At 57.6% G+C, this 24,547-nt stretch overlaps 1 protein-coding gene across 2 annotated transcripts; it reads right to left on the bottom strand.

Annotated features, from left to right (window-relative positions):
• Positions 1-2,552: 2,552 nt before the first annotated feature.
• Positions 2,553-23,668, bottom strand: FGF1 (fibroblast growth factor 1). 2 transcript variants are annotated; one of them, XM_058034825.1, is made up of 4 exons: positions 23,517-23,668; positions 7,430-7,625; positions 3,681-3,784; positions 2,553-3,019 (listed from the first exon to the last, which is right to left on the bottom strand). In XM_058034825.1, the coding sequence occupies exons 2-4, from the start codon at positions 7,596-7,598 to the stop codon at positions 2,825-2,827; spliced, it is 468 nt and encodes a 155-aa protein (XP_057890808.1). In that variant the 5' UTR covers positions 7,599-7,625; positions 23,517-23,668; the 3' UTR covers positions 2,553-2,824. The 2 variants fall into 2 exon arrangements, with proteins under 2 accessions (XP_057890808.1, XP_057890807.1); XM_058034824.1 differs by lacking the exon at positions 23,517-23,668 and adding an exon at positions 20,936-21,000.
• Between the last annotated feature and the right edge of the window lie 879 nt (positions 23,669-24,547).

Genomic DNA, 24,547 nt, shown 5'->3' with positions numbered 1-24,547 from the left:
AGAGGAGGGAGAGGCCAAGCTGTGGGATGGGCGCTTTTGCGGGACCGTGACCCTGCTCTTGTCCCCACGGGGGTCCCGCTGCCCCGGGGTGATAAATGGGATGGGCGCAGCAGCGGGAGCTCCGCGCCTCCTCTCGCTCCGTTCGCGCTCCAGATGCTGAGCCAGATGTTGGCCCTGCGTGTGCGCCCGCTGGCAGCGGCGGGGCCGGGGATGCCGCTCCGGCCGGGGATGCCCGAGCCCCGCTGGGGATGCCGCTCCCGCTCGGGGTGCCCGAGCTCCGGAGGCGATGCCCGAGCCCCGCTGGGGATGCCTCTCCGGGTGCCCGAGCCCCGCCGGGGATGCCCGGTCCCGGCTGCCCGAGCCCCGCCGGGGATGCCGCTCCCGCTGCCGCTGCCCGGTTATCCCGGCGCCTCGGCACCGCCACCTCCCGGTTATCCCGGCGGCTCCCGCGGCAGCCCGCGGTGATGTTTGTTTATTTTCTTTACTCCTCGGTGCCTCCCGGGCATCCCGGAGGGGACGCGCGCTCCCGTGTGCTCAGCCTGCGGGGATGAGTTTGTTTATTTTCCTTTTTGTGCGATGCAGCCCGGCCCTGCCCAGCAACCCTCTCACAGCACGCTCACCGGGAGAGATATTCACCTGTAATGATTTTATTAAATCTTATAACTCTCCTTTTTTGCCTCTCACGCTAAGGACAAACACCCCGAGGTGAGCGCGGTTTCTCTGGGCAATGCTGGCTTGTCCGTCTGTCTGAAGCAATTACTGTGGCTTCCCCGGCGATTATTCTCCAGAGCAGGTGTTGACATTTTCCCCAGCTGGGTGTCACGCCGTACCTGCGGGGGCGGTTTCGGAGCAGCAGCAGCCTAACGAGAGTGCCCTGGCTTAATGAGGTGTTGCAAGGCAGCCCAGCTAAACCCAGCATTACACGGTCCAACTTTCCACTTTAATTAGAAACCTGGATCTCCTGCTCATGCATTAATTCACTTTTTTGACTTGAGTGACAGCTCAGCCTCTCGCAGGGAAGGTGACTGCTGTGTTTAAGGAGTGTGGGTGTTATTGGCTGTCCTCATCCCCCTGTCTTGCTCAGCTTTGTGTTTGCCACGGGAATATCACGCTGTGCCCACCAGAGCAGCTGGGCCAGGCAGGGGCTGGGCGCCTCTCTTGGCCAGGAGGAGCAGCTGGGACCTGCAGGATTAGCAGAATCCACCTTTCCCCTCTATTCCCCTCCATTTCCTTGTGGATCCCACAGGTGGGAGGGTGCCAGGGCCTGGCACATGCTCCTTCCCAGCTGTGGCTCCACCATCCCGTGCCAGCTCCTGTTTGCCTGGCAGCCCTGGGAGTACAGAGATGCTATCAGTGCTGGGGAGATAGTGCAGCAAGTGCAGAAGTTCAGGAGAGCAGTAATTAGCACAGCAATTGTAAATCTCGGCAATTAGTGGCTAATTGCTGCTGCAGAAATATGCAAGGCAGCTTTTTATTCCTTCCTCCGTGTGGGATGGCTGATCGGGTTTGCTGCGAGCAGGGAGCACTTGTGTCTTGTCCCTGTCCTTGATGGCAGGATAGGACAAGGGGGAAATGCTTTAAGATGAAGGATGGGAGGTTTAGATTTGATATTGGAGAGAAATTCTTCCCTGTGAGGGTGGTGAGGCCCTGGCTCAGGTTTTCCAGAGGAGCTGTGGATGCTCTGGGTGGTGCTCTGGTGATGTTCCCAGCTGGCAGCAGTGGCTCTTGAGCTGCCTGGGAGATGTGCATTGTGCCAGCAGGGGAGAAACTCAACTTCACGGGGGGTTTGGGAGCCACCAAGGGGCCTCAGTGCTGTTTTTAGAGCCCCATTTGACCAGACACAGAGGCAGTGGGAGGAATTCCTCTGGGAATGGGAGCAATGCTCTGCCCCTCGTGCAGCCCCTTGCTGTGGTACTTCACACCCTCACAGCCCTCACTGCCACTGCCCCTTCCGTCCTCACTGGGACAGCCTCAAGGTGCCTGGAATGACTTATCCACAGCTTGTAGAAGAGACATATTTACTCAATAAATAAATACAAATAACATACAGCAGGTACTAGCACGAAATACACACTATTGGTGTTGTGAGGGACGCCAAGGTCTGAGGCTGGAGCTTTGCCTAGCTCGGCTTAGCATGCCCAGCTGGCACTTACCAGGCTGGCCCTGGGTAACGGCACTGATGGTGCAATCTGGAACTGCTCGAGGGCATGGCAGAAGCTACACACCTGGATGGACAAATACATTAACACACAGCAGCAGGGAGGCTTTGCCTTGGCATGCCCGGGGACACAAAATGTGAGCTTCTTGGGGAACCTCGGGCACATCTCTGGGTGCCTGCCCAGGGCAGGCCCTGGGAGCTGCAGCAGGGTCATGGCACACATGGCACAGGGCTGAGGGTCATGGCACACACGGCACACATGGCTGAGGGTCATGGCACACATTGCACACAGAGCTGAGGGTCATGGCACACATGGCTGAGGGTCATGGCACACATGGGCACAGCTGAGGGTTGTGGCACACACAGCTGAGGGTCATGGCACACATGGGCACAGCTGAGGGTTGTGGCACACATGGCACACACAGCTGAGGGTCGTGGCACACACAGGCACAGAGCTGAGGGCAGGGGGAGATGGAGCCCCACGGACCTCAGGAGAGTGCCAGGACTCGTGCCCTCATCTCTGCAAAGCTTGGTGCAGAGCACATGGCTCTGCTTTGGCAGATTTGGCAAAGCCTTGACCGAAAGCTGGGAGCTCTGCTGAGCTCCAGGAGGCAGCAGCAGCTGGGTTTGGGGTTTGGGGTCACCCCTGAGCTTTGGGGCCGGGTGTCAGTCGGCAGAGACGGGCAGGGGCAGGAAGAGGATCGCCTTCTGGCCGTAGTGAGTCCGCGGGCCCAGCTTGCTGTTCCCGTTCTTCTTCAGCCCCACAAACCAGTTCTTGTCCGCGTGCATTTTGGAGACGTAGGTGTTATAATGGTTCTCCTCCAGCCTTTCCAGGAACAGACACTCCTCACCCAGCAACTGCTGCAAGAGAGCCCCGGGAAGGACAGTGAGCTGGGGATGTTCCTGGTGTGACAATCCCAGCCCAGCTCTCCCCTCTGGGATGCCATCCAGACCTGCCTCTGACGTTTCCACACCCCAGTAAAGCTCTTATTTAAACTGTGGGCTAGGTGACCTTGATTTACTCCCCTGGGCCACTCCTGTAGCAAGGTGTCTGTGACCTGGGAACTTTAATTGGCACTTTAAATCAGCCCCGTGCTCCATAAACTGCTCCTGGCCCTGGCTCCTGCTCTAGCCCTGAGCACTGTGGTGGCAGCTGCAGGCTCAGAGTGCAGAACCAGAACAGTTTGGGTTGGAAGGGACCTTAAAGACCACTGAGCTCCGGCCCTTTGCCATGGGCAGGGACACCTACACTAGGTGGCAGCTGCTGCTCCAGGTATGAAACACAATATTTATCAAGTGTCAGCTAGGAAATACAATATTTGTCAGAAGCAGGGCAGTAAACAGCATTATTTGCTAATTCATTTATGTCCCCCCAAAATAAAGCCAGATGCAGAGTGGCTGTGCAGCTGCCAGGATCACAAGCAGAGCCCAGCTATTGCCCAGCTGTGGTTTGCACTGCCCAGCTGTGAGATGCCTGCAGCCCTGCCCCTGGCTGCATTTTCCCAGGGGATCCCACACCTACCGAGCCGTAGAGCAGCCCGTTGGGGTCCATGGCCAGGTACTGCCCCGACTGGGTGCTCCTGATGTGCACCACCCCCACGCTCTCTGCGCTCAGCTGCAGCTGGACTGGAGCAAAAACAAAACAACAGTGAGAGGAAAATGGGGAAAGGGGGGGAAAAACTGCCAGGAAGTTTAGCGGGGTGTTTTGTTCAAGTCTGGCTTATAAAGAGTTTATAGGAAACAGTACAGTGTGTAATAAAGTGTCTCCTTGTACCCTCTTCTTCAAAGAAATCCCACAGCCATCCTTCAGGAACCAAAGACCAATTTTTCCCCTTATTTTACATCAAAGGAAGGACAGCCTTTTGGTTACGATGCTGGAATGGGACACAGGAGATTGGGGTTTTAATTCTGGCTCTAATTTACAAATTCCTCATGTGGTTTGACAAGACACTTAAGGAGTGACATATGAAGGAGTATTTTGAGAGCTAAGCCAGGGATGGGCAGGCTGCAGATGCCTGCACTGCAACCCCCTGATCCAAAGCATCCCACCCAGCTGTCTGCTGCAGCTGGATTTATCCAGAGCATTGGAGAATGGGGAAATAGAAAGGGCTGTGGCTGCAGACACAGTGACTTGCAAATTCCAGCTCTTCCCAGTGATCCTTCCCATCTCATAGGCAGCTTCTTTCCCTGAGATTTATAACAGCAATATTTAGGTTGGTTGGAATGAAGTATGAACGGATGTCTCGGCTCCAGCTCCTTCCTTCCTGTTTATATTTAATTTGTTTATCCTTATTTAGATGAGGTAAGAGGCAGTGTTACCTCTTGGCCTGGTGGAACGCCCATTGCAGTGAAATCTTTGCTGTAATGGTTCACATCCTTCATGTTTGGCATTTCCTGCTCAGTAAATGACATTAATTAGGAAGCAGTGTGGGTGCAGGTTTGCAGGAGTGCTTGGCCCCTGTCATGCCTGGTTCAGGCTGGGGATGTGCACTGGGAAAACCTCAGCCCATGCACCTGCATTCCCTGGGTGCTGCAGATCTGGGACTTGGCCCGGGAACAGTCCGGGGAGAAAGGGGGGAAATGGGATGAAAATGGTGATACTGCTCTGAAAACTGTCCTGAGAGAGGGGAGCGAGGACCCTCCTGCTGCCAATGGGATGCTGAGGTTTTTGGCCACAGAGGGAAGAACAGTGGGTCCAGAGGAAGGAGCTTGTGCACTAAATTTTTTCAGGTTCTCTTCCAGGTCTGTACAGAGATTTCCTGCCATGAAGAAATGGGATGAAAGCAGGAAAAGGAGAGTTTTTGTAGAGATGAGCGTGAGCTTCATCCTGGAGAATCTGCAGAGTCCTGGTAAGATTTCTTTCCATTGGTGCAAGCTTGGAATGCCCATGTGAAGGATGTGGGAAGTGGATCCTGATGTGGGGCTGGACAACAAAGGCTTAGAGAGAGTGACTCCTTCTGCTCTTCTTAGAGATCCTCCTGATTCTGAGGCCATTTGAGAGAAAAATAAGAATCCTTGGTATTTGTCTGGAACAAAATGCCCGTGGACAGCTTGCAGAGCATTGGTGCAGCTGGAACGCTGCTGTCCCCACTGGCCTCCCCATAAACCCTGGGTGTTCCTGTGCCTGGTCCCTCCCTGGAGCTGGCAGGTGCTGTCCCAGCTGGGTGACAATGTCCCACAGGGCCAGCCTCGGTCTGGGCTGCTCCTCTTGCACGCCAGGGAATGATCTGAGCAGCTCCATCGTGTTCCAGGTGCGGGGGCAGGATGTGGGTGCTCAGAGCAGGGTCCGTCTCCCCAGGGCTGCCCTGCTGGCACTCAGCCCTTCCAGGGGTTTCTCTGTAAATGTTGGTGTGTTCCCGTGTCCCAGTTTACGAGACCATTCACAGGAGGCTCCTCTCTGGCAGAGGATTGCAAACACGTGGCCTGGGCCAGCAGCAGGGAGGTGTGAGGTGCTGGGGTGCAGAGCTGCCTGCCCTCCCTGCCCTCGGGCACTGGGCAGCCCTGGGCACCTCTCCAGGGCGATGGATCTGCTTTTCCCGAGGGAAAAGGGCTGGGCTGTGTGACAGCATCTGTGCTGTGAGACCTGAGCAGCCTGGGCCAGGGCACAGGAGCGGGCTCATGGCCTTGGTGGCTCCCCGTGCCCCAGGAGATCCCATCTTGACCCTGACCTCTCCTTCTGACTCCAGCAAAACCTCTGGAAAATGCTGCAGAGACACTGCCTGAGCTCATACCACCTCTCCTGGTGTCTGTGAGCCCAGTCCTGTCTCTTCAGGTCCTTTGGGCCACCATCCAGTCTTTCCAGGGGTTTGAGGGTTATTGCTGGGTTTATTCCTGCCTGGAGACTGGAGCTGCACGCTGTGTTTATCCACTCATCTTCATCCATTCCCCAGCACTGCCTCGTGCTGGGGAGACAGTGTTTGTAATTAAAACTGGCTCTAAGCTGCCTGTCAGTAACACGACAATAGCCAGAGGAAAGGTTACGTTTGGGGGAGAAGCCACATGTGTGCTTGTGGTTTAAAGAAAATAAAAGTGCTTTTCTTAGCACTTTGTAAGGCTGATTTGGCTCCTCCCAGCCCTTCCTTCCGACGAGATAGGAGCCTGGCAGGGCCTGGTGCCATTCCAGTAAATGTTCAGGATATGAACCCAGAGGCTGCTGCCAAGAGCAGGGGCAGAGCCCAGCCCTGCTGCCCACGGAGCCCTGCAGGAGCTTTGCTGTGTGCCCAGCAGGTTAAAAAATCCTCTGAAGAGTTTTTGGTAATACAAAAGCACAAACAGCATTAAATTCCCAATGACTCCTTGGTGGGACAAGTGGTGGTGTCTGCAGGAGCATCTCCTCCCAGCAGAGGTGCCAGTGTCCCATGGGCTGGAGCCACCAGGGTCACTGCCTGCAGGGACGGGGACAGCTGAGGGGACACCCTGCCCAGGGTGACAGAGTAAAGGGCTGTGGCACACGGCTGGCAGTGCAAGGACAGCACAGAACTCCATGTGATGCTGTGTGTGATGCTGCGGGATGCCAGGCTGCCCTGAGCTCCCCTGCCAGGGCAGCTCCCCGTGTGAGCCAGCCCTGTGTGTCCCTGTGTCTGTCTGTCTGTCTGTCTGTCTGCCCCCGTGAGGGGAAGCCAGTGCCAGGTTCAACACTGGAGATATCTATTGCTGTCCTTCAAATCTGCACTTGGACAGCACACACCTCACACCTCCCCTGCTCTGGGTCCCAGCTGTGGGTGTGTTTGGCCCCTGGGATGCGTGTTTGGCTTCCAGGAGATGTGTTTGTCCCCTTGGGATGTGTGTTTGGCTCTAGGGAGGTGTGTTTGGCCCCTGGGATGTGTGTTTGGCTTCCAGGAGATGTGTTTGTCCCCCTTGGAGGTGTGTTTGGCTTCCAGAAGGTGTGTTTGTCCCCTTGGGATGTGTGTTTGGCTCTAGGGAGGTGTGTTTGGCCCCTGGGATGTGTGTTTGGCTTCCAGAAGGTGTGTTTGTCTCCTTGGGATGTGTGTTTGGCTCTAGGGAGGTGTGTTTGGCCCCTGGGATGTGTGTTTGGCTTCCAGAAGGTGTGTTTGTCCCCTGTGAGGCACGTTTGGCCTCTGGGATGTGTGTTTGTCCCCCTTGGAGGTGTGTTTTTCCCCATGGATGTGTGTTTGTCCCCCGGAGATGCGTTCAGCCCCTGGAAGACGCGCTGTCCCACCGGCCTCATCCAGACCCCGTTTTCCCCAGCTCCCCCTCCCCAGCTGATGAAACCCCAGCACGAGGAGCCCCCCAAGCCCCCGGTTTGCTCACTGTGCTCGTCGCTGCGGTCCCGGGTGCCATCCACGGTGCCGTCGGGCAGGATGCGCAGGAAGTGCCCCCCGTTGCTGCAGTACAGCAGCTTGGGCTTCTTGTAGCTGCCCGCGGGCAGGTCGAACTTCTCCGTCAGGGCGCTGAACGTGGTGATCTCCCCCTCGGCCATGGCGCAGCCTCCTCCTCCCGGGGCTGGCTGCAAGGGAGGGGACAGCAGGTGACACCAGGGCTGGCACGAGGGTGGCACCGAGCGCTGGCACACGCTGCTGCTGCTGCTGCTGGGATGCAAGGGAGGTGACACCAGGGTGGCACCAGAGCTGGCACACGCTGCTGCTGCTGCTGCTGGGATGCAAGGGAGGTGACACCAGGGTGACACCAGAGCTGGCACACGCTGCTGCTGCTGCTGGGATGCAAGGGAGGGGACAGCAGGGTGACACCGGTGCTGGCACAGGGGTGACACCGAGTCCTGGCACACGCTGCTGCCCAGCTTTAAAGGCAGCAGGGAGGGAAGGAGGAGGGATCGCGGGGGTCCCGCTGGTGATTCACAGCCCGGGGGATGCTCCCCAGCGTGGGAGGTGTGGGGGGCTGTCTCCTCGCTGGGTGGGGCTGGGCAGGAGGGATTCTGGCCTCTTTAATTTGATCACGGTGAGTTCTGTTTTTGTTCTCCTCTCCAGTGACGCGCGGGCTAAAATTACACGCTCAGAAAAGCAGTTTGGAAAACAGCCGGTGTCTGATTGGAACCCGCAGGAGGCGGGAAGGGAGCCCAGGTAAAACTCTCTCTGCACTATTATAACTCTCAAACACAATTATGACCAGGAATTGCAACACCCACTGTGTGTCAGGTGTAAATATTGCTCATCCCTTGGCACTCTGCAGCTCACCTGCCCAGGACACAGATGGAAAAGGTCAGGACACACAGAGAGATGTGTGTTAGATGTGGTGGGAGATGGGCAGGGCCAGGAGCTTTCACTGCCAGGCTGAGCAGATTTACCCAGACACTGATCAACAGCATTTGGAAATGGGAATTTTGAGTGCAGGATATGCCATGAGTCAAGCAGCAGCATCTCAGTGCCTGAAGGGGCTCTGAGAGAGCTGGAGAGGGCTTTGCTCAAGGATCTGAGGGACAGGATCAGGGGCATCCCACTGCCAGAGGGCAGGGTTAGATCTTGGGATTTTGGGAAGAAATCCTTCCCTGTGAGGGTGGGGAAGCCCTTGGTGCCCCTGGATCCCTGGCAGTGCCCAAGGCCAGGCTGGACACTGGGGCTTGGAGCAAGCTGGTCTAATGAAGGATCATACTGAAACCTCATTTTGCTGGAGGCTGTGGTCTCAATCCGTGTCTGAGCAGATGCTGTGCCAAAACCTGAAGGCATCTCCAGACCAATCAAAGAAGGATGCTGTGGAGGTTGGAGGCTGGGAAGTGAGAAGTGCTGCCACAGAAGTGCCCTCGCAGATGTGGCACAGGAGATGCCACAGGTGGGGCCAGAGTCCCATGGATATTTCAGGTACAGTCATGTTTTCAGCCTAGAAACTGCATTTAAAATCTCCCACAGATTCATTCTGTCTTTCACACACAAAGTTCTGTAGTGCTTGGAGAGAAGTGGATTTATGAACAGAAAAAGACAAGGCACAGAATAAATCTAGATGCAGGAAGTTGCTTTAAATGTCATGTATTCCCACAGCTATATTATGGAAAATATTTTATAGTCACTGTTTATATGTGTTTATAGATTGTAAAAATGTCTCTCTAGGACTGAGTTGTGCTACTGGGATGGAGCCAGTACCACACTGTGTGGGTTTGCTGTGGTGCTTGGAGTGCCCTGGGAGAGACTGAGGGTGGCAGCTCTGCAGCACACACACTCACACACATGTACACACACAGACAATCTCTAAACACTCGGCTCTAAACTCCTTCGTATTTAAAAAGCTCTGCAAAAGCAGCTGCAAAAAGAGGAAATTACTCCTGGAAATGGATCCCAGATGCCTGCAGAGAATAAAAACCTCTGGAAGCTGGATTGCTAAAGATGAATCCCTGGAGACGAAGAGTGTGGCTGTTGGTGAGAGCACCCCCAGCCTCTGCACCAGCTCTGCTTTATGCACAGACTGCAGGCTCTCAGAGCCCCCATTTGACACAGACTGGGATGTTGGGAAGTGCTGTCTGGAGTGACAGCCCCCAGCCCCACCTATTGCCATGAGACTGGAGATGCAGCCTCAGAAGCTCTGTGGCTCCTGGAGGTGTCCAGAGCAGCTGATGCCAAATACAGACACAAAATCTTTGTTTAACACTATTATCAGGTGAAATTATTTCATAGAGAGTCTGGTCCCTACATTCATTTTCCTTTCAAGACACCATAGTGCAGCAGCTCAGCTTCCTTGCCAGCTGCCAGCCTTTCCCTGGAGGAAAGCCCCCAATCACCCAGGGTGGCACAGGGGGCTCTGCTCCTCCACTGAGCTTTAATCCACGTCATCATTGGGTCATTTCCTAGAACCAAAGCTTTTCTTGAACATTTACCTGAGGGTAAAAGGCGCCCAGAAGTCTCCTGGGTTGATGATGGGTGGCACTGAGCAGCAAACACCCCAGATCCAAGGGCTCTGAGCAGGATCTCAGCAAACTCTGCAGCCAGGAGTGAGAGCAGCCTGGATTCTACCACAGCCAGCTCAAGGGCTGAGGGCATGTCCAGACAGCCTGACCAGAGCAGCTCAACTGCAAACAGCTTCTTCATCATCACTGATTTCCTCTAAGGTTATTTTTGCTATTTTTAGGAAGACTCCAGTGCTTGCCAGCTGCCCTGAGTGCCCCAGCAAAGCTCATGAACACTTTTCCACTCCCCTTGTCTCCCTGTGCTAAATACTATTGCTGTTCCCAGACTTTATGGCCATGGAGTTGTTCCTCTACAAACACCACCACTCATGGCCCTAGCATTATACTTCTGGCAGGAACATGTTAGGTTTTTATGGGAATTAAAAAGCTCGAGTGAGAGAGAGAGCCTGAACCAAAGACAACATAAAGGGCCTTATTTCTTTGGGTAGGAGCCCAACAATGCTATTAAATAGCTCAAAGCAGAACAGAAAGCTGTTCAAATATGCAAGGCTGAGAGACACCACACTGCAGTGGTTACTGGGTGCCCCATGGAGAAAGGAAAATATTCCAAAAGGAGATGGCTGTGAGGGCATGGCTGCTGCTGAGCTCTGACCCCCTGGTCACACCAGGACTGGATCTGGAGCCTGTTTGTCCACGAGCAGCTGTGGTTGTGGCTCCTCTCTCCTCCAGCTCTGTGCACAGAGAAATCCCCACGAGGAGGATCCCTGGGGGCTGCAGCCAGGATAGCCCTGCTCCAGGACAGCCCCAGGACAGCCCCAGGACAGCCCCAGGACAGCCCCAGGACAGCCCCAGGACAGCCCCAGTACAGCCCCAGGACAGCCCTGCTCCAGGACAGCCCCAGGACAGCCCCAGGACAGCCCCAGGACAGCCCCAGGATAGCCCTGCTCCAGGACAGCCCCAGGATAGCCCCAGGACAGCCCCAGGACAGCTCCAGGACAGCCCCAGGATAGCCCTGCTCCAGGACAGCCCCAGGACAGCCCCAGGACAGCCCCAGGACAGCCCCAGGACAGCTCCAGGACAGCCCCAGGACAGCCCCAGGATAGCCCTGCTCCAGGACAGCCCCAGGATAGCCCCAGGACAGCCCCAGGACAGCCCCAGGACAGCTCCAGGACAGCCCCAGCACAGCCCTGCTCCAGGACAGCCCCAGGACAGCCCCAGGACAGCCCCAGGACAGCTCCAGGATAGCCCCAGCACAGCCCTGCTCCAGGACAGCCCCAGGACAGCCCCAGGACAGCCCCAGCTCCATCTGCAGCATGGGCAGCTGAGGGCACCCAGCTCTTCCTCCCGGATGGAGGTGTCAGCATCCCAAAGGACCAGAAATAACTTCTGAAGGTAAAAAAACCCTCAGGAAGCGAGTTTAGCCCAAATGTTCATTTGATCCAGGTCCTGCTGAGCCGTGGTGGCTGCGCTGTGCTGCTCCCTGCAGCTCTGAGGGAGAGGAGCCCAGGGCAGGGCTGCAATAGCTGTGAAATTCTGAGAAGTTTGGGGTTGGTTCCAGACTTTATCACTGGCCAAACCAGTGGCTTTGATGTGAAATCCCAAACTCTGCGAGCATCTGACTGAGCATGGAGGGCTGGTTGTGCTGCCAATGTCAGGCTGTGAGCTCTGCAATAACAGCACACACTGGGACCCATGGAGGGAGAGAAGGAATCTCTGCTCTCTGCCCTAGAGCTGTGCAGATTTCACCCCACAGCCCTTGTTTGCATGACAGAGGTGGTGCTGATGGAAATGAGGGGTATTCCTAATGGTCCAAAAGTTTTTTGCAGAATTGCCAGGAATTTTGGTGGATTTTTTTTTTTTTTTAATGGTGGCTCCTGTGGCACAGATTTAGTGGCCAGCAAAGACTCACCCCAAAGGTAGCCAGCTGAGGTGAGCCTTCTTTCCTTGGGTATGAAATACCTGGCTACTACACGGAGGAAAGCAGAAGCATCTCACCTACTGGGTTAAAACCAGATTGGATTGATCCAAATGCATCAACATTTTTCTTGGCTTTGGACACAATCTTTTATGTAGGGTTGGAAAGAAATGTTCTGCATGGCCTCTGATGGAAATGGTGATGAAAAGTGCAGCTAATCACAATTGTCATTTAGATGATCAGCTAGAGATCACCCGGAGGGCTCCAGAGAGATGAGAAGCTGCTAAACCCAGGAGTGTCCTGAGGCTTTGTCCAGCTCTGGGTAATGAGATCAGTGTCTCGTGAACCTGGCTCTGGGGAGTTCAGTGGAAACACTCGAGTTGCTTTCACTTCGGAAAGTGTTATTTTCTCCATTAAAGCAGAAATGCAGTTTGTTCCAGGACGTGTGACTCAGCTGGGATCAGACAGCGTCACCTCCTGATGGGCTCCCTGCCCGTTCCCACTGTGACTGCAGCCCCCCGAGCAGGCTGTCACCTCCCAGGCAGCTCACACACTCCACGTGGAATGGAAGGCATCTAGAACAGGTGGAATATTTTTAGGGAATTCAGGCTCTGAATTGCCTTTCCCAGGGATTCCTGTGGTTTTTGGGGCAGTCTGAGATCTACCTGGGCATGTGGAGCAAACGCCTCTCAGACAAACAGGGATTTTGTTCATTCCAAGTTGTAGAGAACCATTTCATGGGATGGATTTCCTCATCCAGGGGAGGATTAGACACAGGCAGAGGTTTCCTCGTGCTGCAGGAGCAGCTTGGTGGGTCTGGGGTTATCAGCATGGGCAGCCTGCAGGGGCTGCCTCCCCTCCTGAGGCTGGCAGTGCAAGGCACAGCTCGAATTCCTTGGCCTGTACATTCTCTTAGAAGGATTAATAAATGATTAGGCAAAGCATATGATAAATATATAATAGATCACTCTGTGACTATCAGTGGAATGCACTGGCTCGTTTCTAGGCTTGTTTATGGCCGGGTGATTTTATCTCTAGTGATGTGATTAACTGCTTAATGAAGTATTTATCAGCCAGGTTTTACCCTTTGCAAGTGGAATATGTTGTGTGAAGTGCAACCAAAAGCATAAAAATCAATTTAACTAATGCCTGCTGTCATCATCTGCTGCTCTGTACCAGAAAACAGCCATCCCACCCAGCCTCACAGGATTTGTGGCAGGGAGAACAGAGGGGCTGTAAAGCTGAAACTTCAGCAGTTTCCTGAGAGGTGTCACTAATGACCAGCACAGCAGCATCAGAGAGGGACAGGGTTATCCCAGCCCTGGGCCCTCAGGGATGCCCGAGGGGAGCCCCATCCCTGCCCGAAGCCAGGTGTGGCTTTTCCAGAGCTCTGAGCCCAGGACAGCCAGGGCAGCCTCCCCCAGGCTGTGCTGTCTGTGGGGAGGCAGGAAAACCAAGGCATCCTCCCCTTTCTAATTACCTCCCCTTTCTAATTACCTCCCACCCACGGCCCTCGGCCATCCGGTGATTAACTTAATTGCAGCTCCAGCCCCAGGAGCCAATGCAGCCCCAGAGCAGGAGCTGTGCCAGGAGGGCCTTGTCCCTGTGTCCTGTCTGGGCTGGGAGCAGGAGCAGGAGCAGCCCTGGCTGCACACACAGACCCACAGATCCCACTGGACCTGTCCTGGACTGGAACCCTCCCTCCCAGAGCCAGCCAGGTGTGTGGATGGAAGAACACCTGGACACTGGGTGTGTGGGACCTGCTGGGTGGGACAACACCTGGACACTGAGTGTGTGGGACCTGCTGGGTGGGGACAACACCTGGGCACTGAGTGTGTGGGACCTGCTGGGTGGAAGAACACCTGGACACTGGGTGTGTGGGACCTGCTGGGTGGGAAGAACACCTGGACACTGGTGTGTGGGACCTGCTGGGTGGGAACAACACCTGGACACTGGGTGTGTGGGACCTGCTGGGTGGGGACAACAGCTGGACACTGGGTGTGTGGGACCTGCTGGATGGAAGAGCACCTGGACACTGGGTGTGTGGGACCTGCTGGGTGGGGACAACACCTGGACACTGGGTGTGTGGGACCTGCTGGGTGGGGACAACACCTGGACAGGGAATCACCAGAGCCCAGTCCCTGCAGCCGAGGATGGGCTGGAGGATGTGCTCACCCAGGGGACACCTCTGGCAACGCAAGCACCCTGGGCTTTCCCTTCCCTCCAGGATGCAGCAGGTCCTGTCTGCCCTTCCCAGGTGCCCTTTCCATCTCCCAGCCTTGTGCCAAGGCCAGTGCCAAGCCTGGTCCCTGCCCCTGTGCTCTGCTGCCTCCCAGCACGTGGGGCTGGCTGGAGCAGCCACTGACAGGTGCCACGAGTGACACCAGTCTCATCCCTGTCACCCGAGGAGGAGGAGGGTGGCTCTGTGCTGCTGAGGACTCAGGGATGATGCAGCAGGCACAGGACCCTTGTTTGGGGTTTGCCACCTCAGGTATGGGCAGGGCTGTGGGCACCTCTCCTGCCTGGACCTGCCTGTGCCTGGCTTCCCAGTGACCTCTCCCCTGTCCCCGTGCAGTGACCCTGCAGTGACCCTGCAATGACCTCTCCCCTGTCCCCGTGCAGTGACCCTGCAGTGACCTCTCCCCTGTCCCCGTGCAGTGACCCTGCAGTGACCCTGCAATGACCTCTCCCCTGTCCCCGTGCAGTGACCCTGCAGTGACCCTGCAGTGACCTCTCCCCTGTCCCCGTGCAGTGACCCTGCAGTGACCCTGCAGTGACCTCTCCCCTGTCCCCGTGCAGTGACCCTGCAGTGACCCTGCAGTGACCTCTCCCCTGTCCCCGTGCCACCCCCGCTGTCCATGCAGGACACGGGCACAGAGCCAGGCCACAGAGCCCACTGTGGCTGTCTGGGCTGGAGCTGCAGGTGTGGCTGCCCCGCACACCCACGGACAGACGGACGGACAGACAGATGGCACCAAATGACAAACTGCAGCCCAGGAGTTCCCTCTGTGCTGTGAATCCCAGCAGTGGCCTGGCTCTCCTGCTGCACCATGCCCCCTGTGAGCCCTGCAGTGCCACCCCTCTGCTGAGCCCTGCTCAGGTCTGTGTCTGTGTCTGTCCCTCTGTCCTGGCCACCCTCAGGGCCCAGCCCCTGCCAGGCTGCTGCTGCTCAGGGAGTGACAATCAGGAATGCTCTCACGGAGTCAGGCTGCCCTTCCTGCAGCTGCCCCTCTGAAGGGCGGCCAAGCCCAGCCGAGGGTTGGCCCCAGCTTCAAACTGGGATTTGGGTTTGGGCTCAGCCTTTGTACCCCGTCCTTCCCCGGGGAGGCAGAGGATGCTGGAATCGAGGTTTCATCCCCAGGCCAAGTGAAAGCCCACATCCATCCTGGTGGTTAACCATCAGCAGACACAGCATCGCTCAGAAATCCAACTTCCTCCAGCGCAGCCTTGCTCTGGGCTGTTCCAAGGAAAATCACTGGGGTTTCTGGGCTCACCAGAGGCTCAGCAGTGATTTACCATGGAAATGTGCAGGCAGTTAATGGTGTTCATCCTGCAATGTTTGTGTAAGGGCTGTACAGCTGCTCTTTGTAACATCTAAGTAAGCCTGGCTGGAAGAATCCTGTTCTTAATTCTGTTGCCCAATGTCTCATTTTAAATTCGGTCTCTAGTACCCCTGAGTTTCTTCCTCCAAGCTGCCTGAGTAAGGAGCTTAGGCTGTTGCTCAATTACAGTGTGATAAAAGCTTGAGTTAATAATGGCTATTACCAGGAAATTCCTCCAATAAATAATAATTTTCTTATCTGCACGACTTCAGGACTGGAGAAAACGCCTTCCAGTGAAAAGCTGCAGCACGTAGGAGAGGGCAAGGAGTGTTTCAGATGAAAGATCAGAGCAAGGCAAGCTCAGGGCTGAATCTTGTTAAATGAAGATGAGTGGGTCAGCAAAAAAACTGGAATTAGTGTGGCTAAGTAGTCACTGGAGTAAACTACGGAGAGCAGCTGTGCATCTCCACCTCTCGTGGTCTGTGGAGGCAGACAGGTCACTGCTCTGTCTGTGTTCTTCAGGCACAAATGGCAGAATTCTCACTGGTGGCAGTGGGTGGCCACGGACACCGAGCTCTCTGTGTGTCACCCTCAGTCCTGGAAGGAGCCTGAGTCACTCCCTGGGACCTGCCAGAGCCCGAGGAAGGCGCAGCCCTAATCCTGCTCCTGCTGTCCCAGACAGGGCACACCTGTGTCCCTGCAGGGCTGGGCACCTGTCTGGCCCTCGCTGCGACAAGTGTGCCCACAGGCTGTGTGCCAGCAGCAGGGGCAGGCAGGGCAGCCTGCCCAAGGAAAACAGAGCCCTGCCTTGGCTTTCCATGACACATGGGTGCTCTCCTGCCCCTCCTCATCTCTGTAAACAACAGAGCACCACAAAGGGCGCAGAGCAGGACGCAAGGCTGCAATTTTAACAGCCCGCTGCAGCTCAGCCCCTGAGGTTTCACCCACGCTGGCTATTTGCAGCTCCTGAGTGGGAGTTCAGAGACACCGTGGCCTTTGTTGTGCCCGTGTTTCCACAGCTGCTCTGGGGCCACGGGGATGCAGCCAAGGACCATGGAGACACAGGATGGTCTGGGTTGGAAGGGACCTTAAAACCCATCCAGTCTCACCTCGTGTCCCCTGCCATGGCAGGGACACCTTCCTCTGTCCCAGGGTGCTCCAAGCCCCAGTGTCCAACCTGGCCTTGGGCACTGCCAGGGACCCAGGGGCAGCCACAGCTGCTCTGCTCTGATGCTTGTGATAATCAAGACAGAAAGAAACCCTGGATTGTCTAAGTAGAAAAAAATCCCCCCACTAAACCAAAAGCTTTGTGACCACCAGGCAGAGTGTGGGGATCAGCAGCTGCTGCGCCCCCTGCCCCTGGCTGGCAGTGCCACAGCCAGGATCCCAGTGGGGTTTTACCTTTTCCTCACTCGTGAGCTGCACGCCCAGCCCTGCCCTGGGATCCCTGGGCAGTCAGCGGGCATCCCCCATGGTTTGGGGAGGATCACATCCCAGCAGGGTAAGTGTGAGCTCCACAATCCCCATTTGGAGTCTGGCAGCCAGTAACTCTTCCCACCGAGTGGGAGCTTTTGTGAACACCCTGCAGCAATGGGAATGCTGGGGAAGGGGAAGGGAGGGTGTTTCAATTGGTGTTAAATACTTGTGCTTTCTGTCCAAGATCTGAACTTCAATAGACAGCCAAGTACAAAGGAAAGATCCGAGCTCAAGGCTGACGCCCAGGCCTGAACTGAGAGCCAGGAGCAAGGACAGACTTTGTGAGCAGCAGTGGGCCGTGAGTCATGGATGAACTGTGTGTCCAGACTGCTGTGGGCAGTGGGCAAACCCTCGGGAGGACGGCTCAGGGCAGACAACACCGCTCCCAAAAGGAGCCTGAGGGGGACAGGAGGGTTTTGGATGCCATGCTGTGAGTCAGTGGTACCTGGGCACAGCAGCCAGCCTGTGACACCCTTTCTGCCCTGTCCTCGGGGACTGCTGCCAGCTTTGATGCTGTGGGCTTGGGAATCTGCCCGTGGGATCCCAGCCTGGTCCTGTCCCCAGCAGCCCTCTCAGTCTGGTGCCTTCCCTGGGCAAGGGGCAGAGTCTGGGGGTAGGGAAAGCACAAAGAGAAGGGGAAGGGGTTTTTCTGAGCTCAATCTGAGGGGGTGCTGAGCTCACTCCTGAGTTCAGACCCAGCAGAATGGGGTTTGATACCTAATTAAAACAGAGGTCAGCCTTTAAGCTGGACCATGGGTGCATGTTACTGATGCTGTGCTGGGGTTAGTAGGACTTTATTTAGCTCTGGCTGTGAATTAGCTGTTCTTGAAGGGAATTCCTAAATATTGACCTTGGCACTGTGAGAGTCTGTCTCAGCCTTTCTCTGCCACCTTCACCAGATGGAAGTGAAGCACTTTTGTTATTCAAGGCTTTGGAGGGAAAAGCAGGAGCTGTGGCAGGCAGTTTTGTCCCTGCAGATGCCAGGTGCAGACTCTGTGCCTCCTCAGGGCTGGGGGCCAGAGCTGCCTGGAATCCAGGCACAGGTGCCCATCCCTGGGTGGGCAGTGCCACCTGCCTTGTTAAATACTGACAGGTTTGGGGAAAATAAACCCTGCAAGTCACTGATTGCTGCTGCAGCTGCTCTGCATGGCCCTGGCCTCTGCTTTGGTTCTCCAACAGCTTTAAACCAACAGATTCTGGTGTTGGAAACAAGGGGAGAAACAGGAGCTGAACACGGAGTCGGGCACCTTTCAAACAGGGGGAGAGGGAGGATTCCTGCAGCCAGCAGAGACCAGGACAGAGCCATTGTCTCTCCCTGAACTGGTATTCAACAAATCCTTCTGCAAAGAGATTTCTGATGTGAGGGTTCTCTTTGAAAGGCAGACCCAACCCCCGGGATAATCCCCAATAGATCTGCACTGACAGCCAATGTACACAGGATTCCTAAAAATGCCCCAGCCATGAGTCAGTGCCTGCTGTGCCCAGGAGAGAGAAGTGCTGGTACCCAGGGGCAGCCTTTACCTCCTAGGAATATACATTTATTTTCAGGGAATATTTACTAAAAGGGTTTGTAAGATCCAACAAGTTCTAATGTGTTTTGAGGGCAATAAAGAAGGGGCAAACAAAAAACAGGAGATGGAATAAGCAAGGAAGACTGAAAGAGAAATGGAGGCGAAAGGTGAGAAGGAGGAGTCACAAGGAATTGGAGTCACAGGGTTGGGGAGGAAAAAAAGTAAAGGCCGAGGAGTGCAAGAGAAAAAAAACATTGATCAGAAATAAAAATAAGGACAGAGAAAACAGTGGCTGCAAAATGGTAGAGGGCCAAGAAAGTGTGGGAGGGGGAAAGAAATGCAGAGGCTGAGAAGGGCAGGAGGCCAAGATAAAGTGGGAGGCCAAAAGAAAAGTAGAGACAAAATAGTGGAGGGTGAAAAGGGCTGGGAGGCTGAAGAGGCACATGAGACACACGGGAAGGCTGCCCAAAGAGGGGTCTAAAGTTTAATGGGTTCCTCAGGCAGGACAGGCTCCCTGGTGTTGATAAGGCAGCACAATGTCCAATTGTTCTCCTGCACACCGGGTCAGCCCTGCTTCCCCTGCCTGGGCTCTGCAGGAACTCACACTGGGGCTGGGCTGGACAGAGCTGGGCTCTGCAGGAACTCACACTGGGCTGGACAGAGCTGGGCTCTGCAGGAACTCACACTGGGGCTGGGCTGGACAGAGCTGGGCTCTGCAGGGACTCACACTGGGGCTGGGCTGGACAGAGCTGGGCTCTGCAGGGACTCACACTGGGGCTGGACAGAGCTGGGCTCTGCAGGAACTCACACTGGGGCTGGACAGAGCTGGGCTCTGCAGGAACTCACACTGGGGCTGGACAGAGCTGGGCTCTGCAGGGACTCACACTGGGCTGGACAGAGCTGGGCTCTGCAGGAACTCACACTGGGGCTGGACAGAGCTGGGCTCTGCAGGAACTCACACTGGGGCTGGACAGAGCTGGGCTCTGCAGGGACTCACACTGGGCTGGGCTGGACAGAGCTGGGCTCTGCCGAGGCTCCAGCCTGACCCAGAGCTCTGCAAGCCCTCTGGATAAACTTTCCTCCAGCTCCACCCAGCCCAGGGGATCAACCCTTCCTCCTGAGCTCCCTAAATGACCTTGGCCTTCCTCCCACTGCTGAGACCTTGATCTTCCTCCCAGCTGAGGCAGCTCCTGATGCTCTGCCTCCTTGCCCTTACTCCCAACCAGCTGAGCCAAATCGAGCCCAGGACCCCGCACGGTGGGGACAGGGACAGGGAGCTGCTGCTGCCCTGTCAGGGGTTTCACCTTTGCCAAAAGGCCCAAAGCAGCTGGGAGGCTGCAGCTACTGGCAAGGGAAGGGGCAATGAGGACTTGTGGCCCCAGAGTCTCAGCCTGACACCTGCACCCCCAGCCGGGGAGATTCCAGCCTGCAGAAATTTGTGTTTGGCATCTTTGGCTGAGAGCAGCTCAGAGCTCAGAGCATGCTGCTGATGAGGAGTTTTAGCTGTCAGGCCCATCAGGATAATCCCTGTGGTGTTGTTTTGGCCGTAAATCATAGAATCAGCACAGAATGGTTCGGTTGGGAAGGGACCTTAAAGCCCATCCAGTTCCATCCCCTGCCATGGCAGGGACACCTTCCACCATCCTGGTTGCTTCATCCCCTGCCCAACCTGGTCTGGGGATCCCTAATCATACCTAACTGCCCAGAGAAGCTGTGGTTTCCCCAAACCATTCTATGGCTCTGTGATTTATTTATTTTGCATCAAAAATGAACCATTTATAGTGCTGTGTCACTGCAACGATTTTCCTTTCTGTTTGTTGTTCTGTCTGATTGGGGTTTTTTTAGTTTGTTTGGTTTGGGTTTTTTTTAATTGTCCAAATATTGTGTTTTGCCATTTTAAATATTTGGGTTTTAGTATATTTCTATTCAAGATCTGATCTGGGCTTCTGCTTCTACCCAGAGCCTCAGGAGAGTTTGCAGTAATTTGGAGATTTGTATTGAGAATTTGCAGTAATTTGGAGATTGTCATTTGGAATGATGCTGCCATCACTGAGCCACTCCTCCCTCCCAGGATTTGGGGGCACCTGCAGGGTTTGGGGGGGTTTGTCCCAGCTGGGGTGAGCATCACGCTGCCCCCCTAAAGCTGTCCCTGGGGAAGGAACCTGCTGTCTCAGCACATCCCAGCCCGACCCTGCCTGTCGGAGCTTCCCTGTGCCCTGGGGGGCTCCGTGGGGCTGGCAGAGCATCCCCCGGGCATCTGCGGGCATCCCGGGGGATCCCGGTGCCTCCCGGTTAGCAATCCGTGCCCCGGGGTGTGCCTGAGCATCCCCAGGGCATCCCGGGGGATCCCGGTGCCTCCGGGTTAGCAATCCGTGCCCCGGGGTGTGTCTGAGCATCCCGCGGGCATCCCGGGGAATCCCGGTGCCTCCGGGTGCAATCCGTGCCCCGGGGTGTGTCTGAGCATCCCGCGGGGCCCTCGGGGGGTCTCATTCCCCGCTCCCGCCGCCCCCCGCCCGCACCTACCGGCGGCTGCGCGGCGCTCCCGGCGGCGGCTCCCGAGGGCGCGGGGAGGAGCGGAGCGGAGCGGAGCGAGCGGGGACGGTGAGGATGAGGAGGAGCTGCCCGGGGCGGGGGAGCGGCGGGGGGGGAAGGGGAGGCCGCTCGCATCCAGCCGCAGCGGGGCCGGGACCTGCGGCACTGCCAGCCCCGGGCAGCGCAGTGGGCGCGGCTGCGGGAGCGGGGGGGCGCCAGGAGCGGGCAAACCCCCCGGAGCCGGAGCTGCATCGGCCTCCCTGCCCCTCGCCTTGCCCTTCCCCGCGGCCCGGGACACTCCTGCGGCGCTGGGTGTCTCCGTGCCCCGCGGGAGCGCGATGACCTCCCTGATCCCGGGCAGCCCCAGCGCCCCGGGCAGCGGGGACGGGGTGTCGGCTCTCCTCAAGGATCCCTGCCTTCCCCATGGGGGTCCCTGCCATCCCTAGGGGGGGTCTTTGTCATTTCTAGGGGGGTCCCTGCCATCCCCATGGGTGTCCCTGCCATCCCCATGAGGGTCCCTGCCATCCCTAGGGGGGGTCTTTGTCATTTCTAGGGGGGTCCCTGCCCTCCCCATGGGTGTCTCTGCCCTACCCGGGGGGCAGCTGCCAGGAAGCGCCCGGGGCAGCCGCGGGGCTGTGCCGGGCACGGCCGCGTTCCGCTGGCACCGGCAGAGCTTGGCCTTAAAAGCCGAAGTGTTCGGGAGCGCTGTCAGGCGAATGAAATGCAGCTCCGAGTCCCCGGGGACGGCGCTGGAGCCCGGGGGCCGTGCGGGCTCTGCCCGTGCTGGGGGACACGGGTGGGCTCGGGGGTGCCAGGGGTGATCTCGGGGCTCGGGGGGTGCCAGGGGTGATCTCGGGGCTCACGGGGTGGGTGCAGGTCGGGGCGCGCCTGTGCGGGGTGCGAGGTCGCTGCCGCAGCACTAATGAAGCCCTAATGAAGCGCTAATGAAGCGCTGGCGGAGCCCGAGCGATGATTTCAGCGCTTGGCCGGGCTCCACGAGCCTTTGATGCGGTGCTGCTTGGGCTGCGTTATCTAAAGCTCGCTCAGAACAGGCTTTTTAGCGGCGGCTCACGTGGAGCCAGCGTGTTTGGACGGGCGCTCCGGCTGGCGATGCCCGCGGCCCCGACGTTCGGGTAAATGTTCGGGTAAAACATTCCCGAGCTGGCCGTGGTGACCAGCGCCTGCTGGGGACAGCTCCGAGCGCTCCCACAGCGCAGGTGCATCCCGAGCTTTCCGGACATAGCTACAGACTTTTTTCTCCCTTTTTATTTTTAATAATCCCGCCCAAGATTTCGTCTTGCTTTTTCAGAAAATAAAAAATAGGTATAACCAAACATTCCTGAATCTAACAGAGGAGCAGGCCTGGCTTTGCCTCAGGCTCTCCTGGACTAAAGGCGTGGGGATTGTGAGGACGTGGTGAAGATTAGGAAATGCTGGTCCATTTTCTCCCTTGTTTCGGAGCTGCCGGGGCTGCTCCCTCCCTGCAGCCCAGCCCTGCCCGCTTGCCCGGCTGTGCCCTGGCCGTGGCTGGCACTCAGCTGCCCCGGTGCGGCGCTCTGCAGGCGGTGTCCTGCCAAACCTGTGTCCTTTGTGCCCGTCCCCAAGGCTGTGGCTCCGGGATGGAGCCAAGAGCCAGAGCGACGCAAACACAGAGCAAACATGGACCTGGGCAGCGGGATCTGCGCCGGGCACGAGGGAGAGGAGGCTCGGCCAAAACCCGGGCACCGACCGTGCTGCAGCGACCCTGGGCCCTGCCCCGAGAGCCACAGGGATGGGGACACTGCAGGGATGGGGACAGAATGGAAATGGGGAACACTGCAGGGATGGGGACACTGCAGGGATGGGATCAATACAGGGATGGGATCAATACAGGGATGGGGGCACTGCCTTGGCAGCAGCTCTGCCTCCCCCCTGCCCTCCCCAGTGCAGCCCTGCCTGGGCAGTGCCAGCAGCACCTGCAGCAGGTGCCTGTGCTATTTCTCAGTTTCTCTGGATGGATTTGATGGGTGCTGCTGCTGCAGTTCCTCTCCTGTCCCTGTCCCTGGTAAGGAACCTGCTCACCTGGCACCCACCAGCCCCCTGGGCTCCGAGTCCCAGCAGTACCAGCCCCCGGGTCTGCTGGGAAGCTCAGTGAATAATTAACCATGGAAGAAGCTGCAGGTGCTGCCCTGTGCCTGTGAGGGCAGCTGAGCCCCAGCCCCGCTGTCCTGGCGCCTCCTCATCCCCCAAACCACGGTCCCGCAGCAGAGACGACTTAAACAAAACTTCCTGCACGTTTAGAGTGAGACCCTCGAGATCCTCCAGTCCTGCTTTGGTTGCACCCCTCCTGTGACGATCCTGGGAGCCCTCGGCGGGCACGGCTCAGCCCAGAAGGAGCTGGAACAGCCCCGAGGTGCAAGGCCCATCCTACTCCTGCCAGAGGAGAGGACACCCAGCTGCTCCTCAGCACCGCGCACATGGAGCTGCTGAGCTTGGCCGGCAGCTCAGGAACCCGTGGGACAGCACCGCAAAGCCCCGGGAATGTGTGCGCTGTGCCAGGGAGGGAGCGCAGGATGCTGGGTCAGGAACTCACCTGAGCAGGCTCCAGGTGCGCAGGGCAGGGCTGGGCTGGGCTGGGCTGGGCTGGGCTGGGGGCAGCGGGGCGGGCAGGGATGCGCTGGGCTCACCCTGCCCCTGCTCCAGCTCCCGGGGCCTGCCGGGGGCACAGCCCGGCCCCTGCGGCTCCCGCGGTGTCCCCGAGCCGGGCAGGGCCCGCTGGCACCGGGAGGGCACCGGGAGGGCACCGCGAAGGAACGGCTCCGGGGCTGGCGCTGCCGCCGCGGCTCCGCACCCGCGCAGACGGGGAAGTATGGATGGATAATCCTGAGCCTTGCTATTTTTTTCCTCTCATGTGATCTTGTTTTTGGACGGCTATTTTGGGGCTGGACTCCAGCCCAGGTGAAAGACAAGGATTGAATCCAGCCTCCCCCTTCCCGGAGGCCTTCCCAGGACCTCTGCCCGTCCCCCCGCGGCACGGGGACAAAGCCTGCCACCATCCCCGCCACCATCCCTGCCGCCATCCCTGCCGCCATCCCTGCCGCCATCCCCGCCACCATCCCCGCCGCCATCCCCGCCACCATCCCCGCCACCATCCCTGCCACCATCCCCGCCACCATCCCTGCCGCCATCCCATCCCTGCCACCATCCCTGCCACCATCCCTGCCGCCATCCCTGCCACCATCCCCACCGCCATCCCCGCCACCATCCCCGCCGCCATCCCCGCCACCATCCCCGCCACCATCCCTGCCACCATCCCCGCCGCCATCCCTGGCCACCATCCCATCCCTGTCACCATCCCTGCCACCATCCCCGCCACCATCCCTGCCACCATCCCATCCCCGCCACCATCCCCGCCACCATCCCCGCCACCATCCCCGCCACCATCCCTGCCACCATCCCTGCCACCATCCCCGCCACCATCCCCGCCGCCATCCCCGCCGCCATCCCTGCCCGCTGCAGGGCCCTTTGTGTCCCCTCCTGCCCTGAGAAGCCACGGAGGGCTGATGGAGCCTGGCTGTGCCCAGCACACCGGCCCGGTCACCCCTCCGGCCCAGTTACCCCTCT

This window comes from Melospiza georgiana, chromosome 15 (genome assembly GCF_028018845.1).
Source record: "Melospiza georgiana isolate bMelGeo1 chromosome 15, bMelGeo1.pri, whole genome shotgun sequence".
NCBI classification, from domain to species: Eukaryota; Metazoa; Chordata; class Aves; order Passeriformes; family Passerellidae; genus Melospiza; species Melospiza georgiana.
Note: the sequence above shows the minus strand (reverse complement) of the source record. Positions and strands in the feature narration are given on the sequence as shown.

Coding starts and splice junctions, on each gene's coding strand:
- FGF1 (XM_058034825.1), bottom strand. CDS start 7,598: ATGGCCGAGGGGGAGATCACCACGTTCAGCGCCCTGACGGAGAAGTTC. Junction 3,785..7,429: donor GGACCGCAGCGACGAGCACA/GTGAGCAAACCG, acceptor TTTTTGCTCCAG/TCCAGCTGCAGCTGAGCGCA. Junction 3,020..3,680: donor ACGGGCTGCTCTACGGCTCG/GTAGGTGTGGGA, acceptor GCTCTCTTGCAG/CAGTTGCTGGGTGAGGAGTG.